A 13,573-nucleotide genomic window follows, 5' to 3' on the forward strand; every position below is an offset into this window, starting at 1 on the left:
CAGAAATATCGATGGGTTCCACCCCTTGACAGCTTGATGGCATCAGGGTACACTGTGCACCGGTATCTACTAGAGCCTTATACTTCTGTGGGACTGATGTGCCAGGACATCTGATCCACACAGTCCAGTAAATCCGATTGTCCCCTACCTCCACCTGGCTGGAGGCAGGGCCCCTCTAATGGTTGTCACAGCACTGGACACTTAAGTCGTGGTGAAAGGGATTGTTCTTCGTTTTCACAGGAGCTGGAGTAAAATCAGCTCTTCCACTCCATCTGGGAAAGTGCTCACCAGAGACTGAAGCCGTAGCTCTCATGGGATGATCAGTCTTGGCCCTTGCTCCCCTCTTCAGTTCACTCACCCGTTCCTCCAAAGCTGAAGTAGGTTTTCCATCCCACTTTGTCATGTCTTCTCCGTGATCCAGCAGGTAAAACCATAGGGTACCCAGTGGCGTATACCTCCTGTATCTCCTCTCTTGAACAATAGGACGCCTTTTGTTAATAGCTGAGACGTGTGTTGGTACACGTGAGGAGCTGGATAAATCAGATAGATCGTCTCTCAATTGTTCGAGGTCCTGGGACAGTTTTTTAACAGCTGAGATGATGGAAGGGGTGAGATTGTCTTCGAACTCTCGGAGTTTATGAACCATTTCATCCACTGTTAATGGTACTATGTCATTCCAGGTCACTGTTGCCAATGAATGGGCATACGATGACGGTGCATTCCGTGTAAATTTTCGCCACATGGTTCGTGTACATTCAACTTCATCTGCATCTATAGGTGTATCCCCATTATTCGGCTTTATGTGATAGATCATCTCTACGATGGCCGATTCCCTCAGAGACTGGATGCCTTTGTCCATAGAAGTCCACTTGGCCGAACGACTCGTAACATCGTCCTTGTACGGAAACCTTTATTTCACAGCTGCCAAGAGCCGCCTCCAAAGGCTGAGGGACTTTTTCTCTCTTGCAATTGCTTTGTCAATTCCCCCTTCTCTAGCAAGTGATCCCAGCTGCTTGGCTTCTGTACCTTCTAGTTCGTGACCATCGGCCCCATTGTCCCAGCATCGGAGTAACCAGGTGATGATGTGCTCCCCTGGTTGACGGGTAAAATCTTTTCGCATATTCCGCAGCTCGGTTGAGGTCCGAGGTCGAGAAGTTACCTCTTCTTCTTCTTCTTCGTCATGTGATGATGACTCCTGATCAGATTCTGGACCGGGTGGTGAATTCATTGGTGCTTCATCTCGCTTCACCCTTTTTGCCTCCTTTTTGCTTGTTCTCTTGCGTACAGGGGCAACCGATATTGGTACGAATTGGTCCTCTGGTTTGGCTGCAGGGATTATCACTGTGGTTTGAGTAGCGACTGTACTTGTTGCTGGGGGTGGTGTTGCTGCTGTGCTTGGAGCTGTGGTAACCGTCTCTGCTTCCTCCCGGTTTCCCCTCCTCCCTGGCAGAGCATGAGCCTCACAAAGTCCTTGGTCAGGGTAAACATCACTTAGCAACAACTGAAAACATTGACTTCACCAACACTGTTCTCAGGCTGGAAGTCAAAACACAGCACTGCACCAGCTACCACAAAGGAAAAAAAACCATGACTGCTACTGCTGAACCCAGGACACTAAGGTATAATACAAACCCACTACTACTACTACCACCAACAATAATAATGATAAGGGGGGTTTATCCCCTTTTTCCCAACAGACACTGAGGTTCAATGCAAATTAGACACTTTTCTGCAGTCATATGAGAAAACTATATGGAAGATGGGTCTCCAAACCCTGGATCACTGTCATGGTTTAAGCTGAACCCAGGACAATCACACATCAGCCTGCTTCTGCATCTGTGCATGCAGTGCCATATGACACCTAGGTCCTGTTGCGTCAAATACCACTACTGAAGAAAGCAATCTGACTTACATGTTGAAATTGATATCTAATGAATGTTGTTCATCACCTGACTGTCACTTCTCCTCCCTTTTACCAGTATGTAAAGGTGCATCCATGAATACATACAATCGTGGAATCATAGAATTGTTAGGGTTGGAAGAGACCTTAAAGATCATCTAGATCCAACCCTTCTGCCATGGGCAGGGACACCTTCCACTAGACCAGGTTGCTCAAAGCCCCATCCAACCTATCCTTGAACACTTCCAGGGATGGGGCATTCACAACTTTTCTGGGCAACCTGTTCCAGCATATCACCACCCTCATAGAGAAGAATGTTTTCCTAATGTCTAATCTAAACCTTCCCTCTATCAACTTAAAAGTGCCCTTCCGTCCTGTCACTACATGTCTTTGTAAAAAAGATTTCTTGTAGACACCCTTTAGGTATTGGAAGTCTGATATAAGGTCTCCCCAGAGCCTTCTCTTCTCCAGGCTGAACAAGCCCAACTATCTCAGCCTGTCTTCATAGGAGAGATGCTCCAGCCCTTGGATCACCTTTGTGGCCCTTCTCTAGACTTGCTCAAGCAGGTCCTCTTGTGTTGAGGGCCACAGAGCTGAACACAGTAGTCCAGGTGGGGTTTCATGACAGTGGAGTAGAGGGGAGAATCATCTCCCTTGACCTGCTGGTTATGCTCCTTTTGATGCAGCCCAGCATACAGTTGGCTTTCTGGGCTGCCAGTGCATACTACTGGCTCATGTTGTGTTTTTCGTCAATCAGCACCCCCAAGTCCTCCTCCTCAGGGCTTCTCTCAACCCAGACACTGCCCAGAAGACCATATATGCAAGACTCAGGCAGTATAGACATTCATTTTATGTTTCTAAACTGGTTAGATGATAAAATGTTCATTAAATATTGTATTGGATCACTGTTTCCCCTATTACTGATCTAATGTGTTCACTGCAGAATAATGAACCAACTCTGTGATTCTGGAGCAATGAAAAAAAAAATAATCTTGGAAAGTATTATAATACTGTTCAGGGTTCAGCTGTAGCAGTTATTTTTCTCCTTCTTAGTAGCTGGTGCTGTGCTGTATTTTTTACTTTAGTCTGAGAACAATGCTGATAACACACCAATGTTTTTAGCTATTGCTAAGTAATGATTACTTGATCAAGGACTTTTCAGTCTCATGCTCTGCCAGTGAGGAGGAGCACGGGAAGCTGGGAGGAAGCAGAGACAGGACACCTGACCCAAAGTAGCCAAAGGGGTATTCCATACCACAGCACGTCATGCCTAGTATATAAACTGGGGGGAGTTACCCAGAAGGCCCAAGATCGCTGCTCGGGTTGGGCTGGGTATCAGTTGGTGAGTGGTGAGCAATTGTATTGTGCATCACTTGTGTTTATTGTTTCCTTTTCCCTTTTAGTTTTACATTCTCTCCCCTTGTCATTTCCCTTATCACTACTATTATTAGTGGTGGTAGTAGTAGTGGTTTTGTATGATGCCTTAGTTACTAGACTGTTCTCATCTCGACCCATAGGATTTGCATTCTTTTGATTCTCCTCCCCATCCCTCTAGGAGTGGGGGGGAAGAAGGGGGTGGAGTTGAGTGAGCAGCTGTGCGGTTCTCAGTTACCAGCTGGGCTTAAACCATGACAAATACAAAAATCAGAAAAGTTTGTTTAATAAGGCAGTTGGCTAACCCTATTTGCCTGCATCTTCCATATACATTCAGAAGAACATATATGCTTACCCACTATTGAAATACAGATCCTTTCTCGGTGTATAACTGGCCAATTATCCATACACAGTAGTCCAAAACTGCATATGCTGTTTCTTAAAAAGAAAAAACAAACCAAAGCCAAACCCAACAGACAACACCCACCTCAAGCCAAAACAAAACTTGTGGTGGCCTTGCCAGTGTTTCGCTGTATTTGGTTTTGCTCATAGCAAGTTCTGTTTTAAATTACATTTGACTTCTGAGAGAGGATGAACCAGATATTTTTTCAGTGTTGTGCGGCAATTGCCTATTCCAGCAGGAAACTGAGGGGAGTTTTGTCAGGGAAGAAATCTCATCTGGATAGATGACACTGCTCAACAGAGCATGGTTACTTGTATGTGTGTTTGTACTGACATCAGATGAATGCTGTTCATTCAATTATCACTTCTCCCTTCCTCCAGTATTCCTCCTAACTGTCCTTTTGGAAGGTATAATCACCCAATGTAAGGCTTTTTAACAGGAACAAGGGCACTTTTTAGATAATTCATATATAAACAAATATAACAAATATTTGTGCATTTAATAATCGTAACTGGCATATGTATGCATGCATGACACAGCCCCTCTTCTCCCACTCAAGTCATAGGGCCAAACACTACTCACTGTGATGCCCATCCTCCATCTAAAGCTGGTACTGATTCCTTCAGAGTTAAACCAGAACCATACAGACTAGCTGAGGAGGAAAGGTCAAATCAGAACTCAGTCTTGTAGCACTGCTGGATGTTAAGGGGGGAAGGCGGGAGGGGGCTTGTAGGTAAGTTAAGCAGAAATACAACCTGCATATGGTGACTTTTGACCTCTGCTTCACCCCCAGCTACACCCTGGCCTTCAATGGTTCTAACTAGGACATGATCAAACAGGTTGTATGCACAAATTGCCATCTTAGCTATGCACCTTAAAATATTAAATGTGCTTTTCCTTATTTGTCCACCTAAGGAAATAGGGAAGAGGTAATTATTCCTGCATTTTTCCATGGCACAAGCTATGGCATCGAGACTGCTTATCAGCAACACAAGTCTCTTCTTCAGCATCACATATGAGAGTGAAGCAGGCAGACACATGACAAGGAGACATGTAGTTTGCTATGAGGACCTCTTTAAAATACATCTCTCCATCTCCCCAGCCCAGCTGGGGCACCAATTTGTGGCCTTTCCCTGGGTCCCTCACCTGGAGCTTTACTAACTACTAGAGAGCAGATTAAAGGATCAGCCACCAAGCCTGGGGTCACAGAGTGCCAGAGGTTCCTCAGTGTTTTGCAAATGCATGAGGTGTAGCTCTGGCTTCAGGGAGTGGAAGGAGGGAGTCAACCCAGTCAATGATTGGTGCACACAACTTTTAAGTTCAGTTTAAGATATGCCCAAGTGACAGTATCACTATGGCATGCTAGGATATGAAACACCTTCTGCTGTATCCTTGCCTATAGGCCAGACTGATGCCACTGGACTAATCTTCTAGCTTCTTTGAAGCTCTTTTTTAGCATGTCAGAATCAAATCCACCTTTACTGAGCTGGTTCAGTAAAGCTCACTCTTTTCTAGAACCAAGTATACAATCTGCTTTGCATAAATATCTGATGGTGTAGGAGCTCTGGGCTTGTTCCCAAGCTAAATTCATTTATATTGCAGCAAAACACCTGCCTCTGTGTCATCATGAAAGCAGCTCCATATTGTAAAGTACAATTCAGTCTCTCAGACAAGATTCAGATTCCTTTTTTTTTCTCTGCAGGGGAGGAACAGATGTCCTCAGCAGTCAAAGGGATCCTCCTCTCTCCTCATCTATTCAGTTTATATTTCCAAGTCATGAGTCCTAAAACTGTTCAGACTAAATTGGCTAGGGTTTAATGTTTCCATGACACCAGTCCCTTCCCACAGCCAGTCAGTGCTCAAGATAATTACTTTACATGACATCTGCTGGCTGGAAGTAACAGATTTACACTAGGACTGTACTCAGGGTCTCCATACATTCAGCCCAGCTATCACCATGGCGCATCCCTCTGGATCAGCAGTACACCACACCAGTCATAGGACACTGACCCAGATCCACAACTTGCAACACATCTGTTCCAACCCATCAACAAATGGCTTTTGTACAATTTGTGATGGCTTTTGTACACTTTGTGGGCCAGAGCAGAGATTCAATGACTGGTATCATGGCTGTTCTCCCAAAGACTGCACAATAACTATCACTGACTACAACTAACTTTTAAAGGTTTTGGCTTAATGCCTAGCCAAATTTCTCTCCCTGGGTCCCTCAAATGGGGCTTTAGTAAGAAGCTGACAGTGAGCAGAGCCAGGACACCTGACCCAAACTAGCTAAAGGTGTACTCCATAACACAGCACATAATGCTCAGTACATAAACTGGGGGGAATTACCTGGCAGGGGTCAATTGCAGCTTTGGGATGGGCTGGTCAGCAGGTGGTGAGCAATTGTATTATTCATCACTGTTGTCTATTGTTTGGGGTTTCTTTCCCTTTCCCCTTTTAATTTTATATCTCTCTTCTTGTTATTTCCTTTATTAGCAGTAGTAGCGTATTCTGCTTTATTTTAATCATTAAACTGTTCTTATCTCAACCCAAAGGTTTTACAGTCTTTTGATTCTCATCCCCATCCCATCATATTTGAAAAATGTCCATCATATTTGAAAAATCATGGCAGTCAGGTGAAGTTCCCGATGACTGGAAAAAGGGAAATATAACCCCCATTTTCAAGAAGGGGAAAATGGATGACCCGGGGAATTACTGACCAGTCAGTCTCACTTCAGTGCCTGGCAAAATCTTGGAGCAGATTCTCCTGGAAGGCATGCTAAGGCACATGAAAATCAACAAGGTGCTTGGTGACAGCCAGCATGGCTTCACTAAGGGGAAATCCTGCCTGACCAATTTGGTGGCCTTCTATGATGGGGATACGGAACTGATGGACAGTGGTAGAGCAGTTGATGTCATCTACCTGGACTTGTGTAAAGCATTTGACACTGTCCCCCACAAAATCCTTGTCTCTAAATTGGAGAGACATCAATTTGATAGATGGACCACTCAGTGGATAAAGAACTGGCTGGATGTCTGCACTCAAAGAGTTGTGGTCAATGGCTCAATGTCCGGCTGGAGACCAGTAATGAGTGGTGTCCCTCAGGGATCGGTGTTGGGACCGGTCTTGTTCAACATCATTGTCAGTGAAATGGACAATGGGATTGAGTGCGCCCTCAGCAAGTTTGCTGATGACATCAAGTTGTGGGATTCAGTTGATACACTGGAGGGAAGGGATGCCATCCAGAAGGACCTTGATACGCTTGTGAGGTGGGTTGATGCTAACCTTATGAAGTTTAAGCATGCCAAGTGCAAGGTCATACACCTGGGTCGGAGAAATCCCAGGCACAACTACAGGTTGGGCAGAGAAGAGATTGATAGCAGCCCTGTGGAGAAGGAATTGGGGTGTTGGGCGATGAGAAAATGAACATGACCCGGCAGTGTGCGCTTGCAGCCCAGAAAGACAAGCGTATCTTGGGCTGCATCAAAAGGAGCGTGACCAGCAGGTCGAAGGAGGTGATCCTGCCCCTTTAATCTGCTCTTGTGTGACCTCACCTGGAGTATTGTGTGCAGTTCTGGTGTCCTCAACTTAAAAAGGACATGGAACTGTTGGAACAAGTCCAGAGGAGGACCACGAGGATGATCAGGGGACTGGAGCACCTCCCGTATGAAGACAGGCTGAGAAAGTTGGGGCTGTTCAGCCTGGAGAAGAGAAGGCTGCGTGGAGACCTCATAGCAGCCTTCCAGTATCTGAAGAGGGCCTATAAGGATACTGGGGAGGAACTCTTCATTAGGGACTGTAGTGATAGGATAAGGCGTAACAGTTTAAAACTTAAACAGGGGAAGTTTAGATTGGATATAAGGAGGATTTTCTTTACTGTAAGGGTGGTGAGGCACTTGAATGACTTGCCCAAGGAAGTTGTGAATGCTCCATCCCTGTCGGTGTTCAAGGCCAGGTTGGACAGAGCCTTGGGTAACATGTTTTAGTGTGAGGTGTCCCTGCCCATGGCAGGGGGGTTGGAACTAGATGATCTTAAGGTCCTTTCCAACCCTAACTATTTTATGATTCTATCCCACCCGGGGATGGTGGAAGCAGGGCGTGAGCGAGTGGCTGTGTGGTACTTAGTTGCCAGCTGGGTTTAATCCATGACACATTGTTAAAACCTTTTCAGCTACCTCTTAAATATGTTTAAGGGTATACCCATTATGGGGATATATTTTTAGCAGAAAGCACAGTGCCAATCTTAATTAGGAATGGCTAACAATTTTAGCACTTAGTACAGGTGTGTCCAACTACATGATTGCTCTCCTTCAGTGATTACAAGGACCCAGTGTCTTCAGTTACTCTCTTCAGAGCTATGCAAGGAAGTGTCCAACCCTGAAACACTGGAAAACTTGGACAAAATTCCTGAATTTTAGCTTTGCTTAGCCATTGACTTGCTGGCTGGTCTACATAGTCACTTCACCTCTGCTTCATCTTCCTCATGGACAAAGCAAATTTCCCCAAAATTTGGATGCAGAATGGGAGCCAATTACAAAAAGCCAGAGAAGTTATTGACTCATAAACATATTTTCTGTAAATGGCAAGTCCCTCTTTGTTCAACATGAAATTTTAAGTGCAGTAAAGTAAAATAGAATAAAGTAGAGCTTACCTGAAGAGGCTGAAGAATTGTAAGTACTAGTACTTCTGTCCTTCCTGTTTACCCTGAAGGGCTGAATGTCCTTTTCCCTGTAAGTTCCAAACCCTTCAAAGTTTCTTTTTTTATTCCCACTTGCATCATTGTCCCACTTCTCACTTGAGGAATTCATTTCGCCAAACATGTCCAAGGACTCTGACCTTCCATTACTCTCAGTATTACCAGTGTATCTCTTTGTGCAAGAGTCAACAGGATCATTGCTTGAGTCACCTTTATCTTTACTCTGTGTCATCTGCTGGGCATGAAAAAGTGATAATGTAGGCAGCTTATCCTCTTCAAAGTTACTCTTTGAACCTTTGTGTCTGTTTTCACAATGATGGTGCTTCTGCTTCTCCTTATGCTTGCTTTTCTCATTGAGCAAGGAGAGGTCTTTATCTGAGCTGCTTAGCCTTTCGTTGATCACATGACTGGAGAAGCCACTGGACTTGCTAGCAAAGAGGCCACTCAGATCTTCATCTGTCCCCAGTATTCGCTCACCCTTATGCTTGTGCTTATGTCTGTGATTCCTTTTGTGAAGCTGGCCACTTGAAAGGCTTGTTCCTCCAACCCCTGGAGGAGCCAAAGAGGACTGCATGTCTCCAAAGCCCACTCCCACAGGTGTTTGTAGGTGCACTCCATGTTTTGCTTTATGCTTGGCAGTGGTGGACATCTTCATATGAGAGCTTGCATGGAATTGGGGTGGGGGCATGGTTGGTCTCATAAACTGGGGAGCCTCTCTGAGCATGTGAGACAGGTAAAAAGGAGCTGGATGCTGACCATAGTAACCAAGATTCATCATAGGCATTGATGTGTAAGGCATTCCATAGGGTGCATAGTAACTCCCACTGGGAATAGGGTAACCAAACCCTTGTAAAAAAGGCACCTTCATCATGGTGTCATTGGTTTTAGCAGGTCTACCACGTTTCTTCTTAGACTTCATGTCAGAGGTCCTGTGAAGATAGACCAATGGGTCATACTGGATATATGGCACAGGGTAGTAGTGATCAAAATTAATCCTGAAGATGTTGGGATATGGATTTTCATGATAAAATGTGTAACTTCTGTGGGAAATCCTGAACACTTGAAACTTACTGATGAGTTCCTCAAGGTCTACCAGAAACTGGAGGTCATCTCTGTTCTGCAGGCTTTTCCTTTTCCTCTTGTGTTTTGGCTTTTTAATACTCTCATGAGAAAGAAAGTTATCCACAATCAGATGTTTCTGCCGGTGACCATGCCTGTTCTTTGTGCTGGTGTTAGATGGGATAGCCTCTGGGTTGTCCAGGGTGCAGAAATCAAAGGAGTATCTCCGGCAGGATTTTGAGCTTTTCTCAGCTTGGTCAGAAGTGCTGTTGTTGTCTGTACCTATTCCACTGTCACTCGGTATGGTTTCTTCACTGTGAGATTCACTCACTGGCGACAGCGTGACTTCTTTCAGAGAACCTATTTCGCAGAGGTGGGAAGGTGAATTTGCCATTAACCTGGGTGGAGACAGCTTCCAAGTTCCACAGTGCATTCCTTTCTGGGTTTTTGTAGGAAAAACACTGATAGGTTGAAGATTTGGCATAGTTTTTAACTCTGAAAAATTTGTTCCAGTGCTTGCAGGGCTAAGGTTGCCATTAGTCCCAACTAACTGCGTTGAAAGTTGATGAATAGCTGCTGGTGATGACACCACAAGTGACTGCAGGTTGGAAGGTATTGCTGGGTTTTCTGGCTGGCTGGAAACAGGCCTTGAGTGCTTGATGGCTGTCTTAGGTTCTTCTAGCTGAGGCTGCAGCTCTACTCTTGGCTTTCTGCCCCGTTTTTTACCAATGTAGATAGTCCCTCTCTTGCTGACATTGATCTGTTTCCCTAGTCTGGCATCAGTGGTGGTTGGCCCCACACTAGATGGTGGCTGGACTTTTGCTTTCAGAGCTATGCTGCTGGAGCAGGAGGACAAGATCTGATTAAGAATATTCTTCCTCTTGAGGGTCCTCATTTTATTAATGGTCTTGATAGTTTTCTTATCCAAGACCCCAAGCTTCCCAACCTTTTTGTGAAACTTGAGTTCACTGATGGACTTGTCCTCTCTTGGGACCATCTGGGCCAACTTGGCCAGATTCTGTCTCCTCTTCCTTTTCTTTGTTCCTGGAAATTCATAATTGATTGGACTCACTGGGCTGGTGGAGGTTCCCTCGTGAATGGTTTCAACAGTGAGCAAAGGCTGTTTCTTTGGTCGTCCTCTTTTTTTCTTGACAGGTGTGATCACGGTAAGACTGTCTGTATTGGTATACAGAGGGCTGGATGGTGTGATGGGATAGGCTGAAGGAGGCTCCACCATCAGCTTCTCAGATGTCATCATGGAGGTCTCCCGAAGGATAGATTTAGGTTTGCTGCAGGTCCATCGCCACTTACCTGCATGTTTGGGGTGCTGGACTTCATATAATTTGTCAGATGTGGAATGATTGGTGGGTAGGAGAGTGGATGTCACAGCTGCAGATTTTCTGAGTCTGATAGCACTGTTAGGGGAAACTTTGTCAGTGAGCACACCATTGTCAATAGATACTAAGGGGGGTTCATTTTCAATCATTTTCCCTGGCTTTGTGGCTCGAAGATCTTTTTTACTCCTCTCCGGTTGAGAGCTAGTCCTATTTGCTTCTTTACTGATCATAGCAAGTCCAGGATGAAGGCTTTTCTCCTGGATAGTTTTCTCTTTGGAAGATTTTGTGGATTGCCTTTTTTTCCTTTTGTGGCCATATGTATCTGTTGTTGAAGACTTTATTGGGATAGTAATTCGTACATGACTGGTGTCACTTTCACAACTGCTAGCAGAAGTGGGATTCTGCTTAGAGGGTGATGTATCTAACACTCTGTCCATCAAGTAAGACTCCTTTTTCCCTTCCATGTTGTCATGGGATTTGCTGTCAAATGCTTTCTGGGCACTCTTCACCCATTTGTTGTCTGCAGTTTGGATGGTTTGACTTAGTAAGTCCTTTTTGCTGGACTTTGTACTCCCAGTGGGCTGATCGGAGACCTCCAGCTGCACACCTCCCTCTTGATCATTGAGAGTCAAAAGCCAATTGCACTTGGAGGAGCTGCTTGGCTGGGCAGCCATACTGATGCTGTTGGGTGATGGGACTGCACTGCAAATAGCAAGCTCCTTACTACTGGCTGACAGCTTCCCCCATGTGCTGCTGGTGCAGGACTTCTTTGTTTGGGATTTGCTGAAGGAAACTACTGGCTCTGAGGTGGAGACCTTGATGGCACTAACTGCTTCTTGACTGGGTTCTGTGTTGAAGAAACTTTGAGAAGCAGATCCAGAATTGGAGCTCGCTGACCAGTCAAGATGGTGCTGGTTGCTACTTATCTGCTGGTGCTTTGATTTTAAGGTGTCACTGGTGAAGTTTTGTTGGAGGCCCAGTTCATAGTGCAGAGCAGAATATTTTTGTGGCCTGTCATAAACCTGGAAAGTAGCAGAAAACAAATAGGGGGAAAAAAATAGTTTATCCAACCGTTCATAAACCCTGGCTGCAACTTTTTATTTGTACAGTGAATGACAACTCTTCTTAACCAATGTCCTTGTAAGGCTTAGGAGCCTTTATAAAGTATTCTTATACTTGAGCCAAATTTGCATTTAGATTCATGCACTGTAAACAAGTTTTGTTTTCCCACTTTATACACAACAAAAATATTTATAAATATTTCTAAATATCTATAAATGCAAAATTGCTAAGGAAACATATTCTATCGATTTTCAATTTAAACCACAAGTAAAATATTCTTTTTCAATGGATGAATGGTGCAACTCAGCCTCCTGGTGAGAATCGTTTTCCTCTAAAAAATAATCCCTCACAGATCTTGATGCTTAACACCCCCAAGTCCATGGTGCATTATTTAGTGACCATTATTTAGTGACCAGCAAACATGCATACATGTTATTGGCAAATTGATGTTTCATGCACATATACAAATGGGTATGTGGCTTTTCTGGAATAGGCAATAATGATGAAGCTGGTATGGTCCACTGTCTGAGAAGTAATCAATCAGGGACATAAATCCTGTGGACAGTTCAGCTGTCGTGGACATGGACTAGCCTTGTTCAAGGAAAGGAGAGATTTCCAGGAATTGTGGACTGAGAAAATGAAAACATGCATCTGTGGTGGAGCTGCACATATTGCGAGCAAGTGACTCCTGGTTTCTTTAGCCTGAGAAAAGAGCTGAAAGCATAAACAGCCTTTGGGGAACGAATCAGTTCCACCTCCTCCTCACAACAGCCTCCCAGCCACACAGCGTGCAGTGGCCATGACCCACACTGCTGATGCCCTCCTTTGGAAAATGGAGACCTACCCATATCCACATCCTTGGGATGAGGCCAGGGAGGGGTTGAAATGAAATCAGCAGCACTGAAATTCAATAGTTTGGTTTTCTTTTCTTTTTTTTTAAAACTGATCACAAAGCTCCTGAGCTTCATTTTACCTCAGCCACTTGGGGCTTCTCCTGCCCCCAGGCCACCAACCTGGGTGAGTTGCCATCTGGGCATGAGGAGGTGTGTGGGAGGCAGCCATCCCCTGATGAGGTCCTACTGGAGTGGAGGTGGGTGACTTCCACCCAAGGTTCACATGAAACATCATCTTCCTGAGGTATCATGATTTTTGACTTGGAAAAGCCCTGGAAATGATAGGCTGAGGCTTCTCTTGCCCCCCCCAGGACCCACACCAAGGCAGGGGCAGGCTATTTCTGCACAGATCCTGGCCTTACAGATGCAATCATTATTTCAAAATGCTGAGCTGTGAAACTAAATTACCTGAAAAATTTCATTTGGAAGAAACAAAAAAACCCCACACAGACAGTTGCATCAGTGAGTGAAAACATCACATGCTGGCAACACCCTGGTCCCTACAAGTCCACCACACACACGGAGTTCTCAAGTTTAAAAGGAGTAATAATCTCTAATCTATATTTTAAGGCAGAGAATAAGGGCTCAGAACTGAGAGGCCATCTATGTATCAGTGATATATTGCCTGGCTCTCCAACTTAATTTCCTCAGCCTTGATGATGCTCGATTCCATCAGTTGATGCAACTTCCAACATATCCCTAATGATAGCCCTGTCCTTACTCCAGCACAATGGGCCACCACAACATCTATCTTAAAATTCATGAGAAGTATATGCCTATGTCATCAAAAGTGCCGACTCTGAAGGCACTCCAATTTCAACAGTAATTTGGGTCTACTGGCTTTCCTC

The 13,573-nt window shown here is 44.8% G+C and overlaps 1 protein-coding gene across 1 annotated transcript; it reads right to left on the minus strand.

Annotated features, from left to right (window-relative positions):
* Positions 1-8,329: 8,329 nt before the first annotated feature.
* LOC130611578 (SET-binding protein-like) lies at positions 8,330-11,792 on the minus strand (the record flags this gene model as incomplete). Its single annotated transcript, XM_057432391.1, has 1 exon — positions 8,330-11,792. A coding segment is annotated over one exon (3,463 nt), but the record flags the coding sequence as incomplete, so codon positions are not given.
* Between the last annotated feature and the right edge of the window lie 1,781 nt (positions 11,793-13,573).

The sequence above is a fragment of the Pezoporus wallicus genome, unplaced genomic scaffold (assembly GCF_028554395.1).
Source record: "Pezoporus wallicus isolate ANWC-B61680 ecotype Strahan unplaced genomic scaffold, APGP_CSIRO_Pwel_v1 contig_13626, whole genome shotgun sequence".
In the NCBI taxonomy this organism is placed as follows: domain Eukaryota; kingdom Metazoa; phylum Chordata; class Aves; order Psittaciformes; family Psittacidae; genus Pezoporus; species Pezoporus wallicus.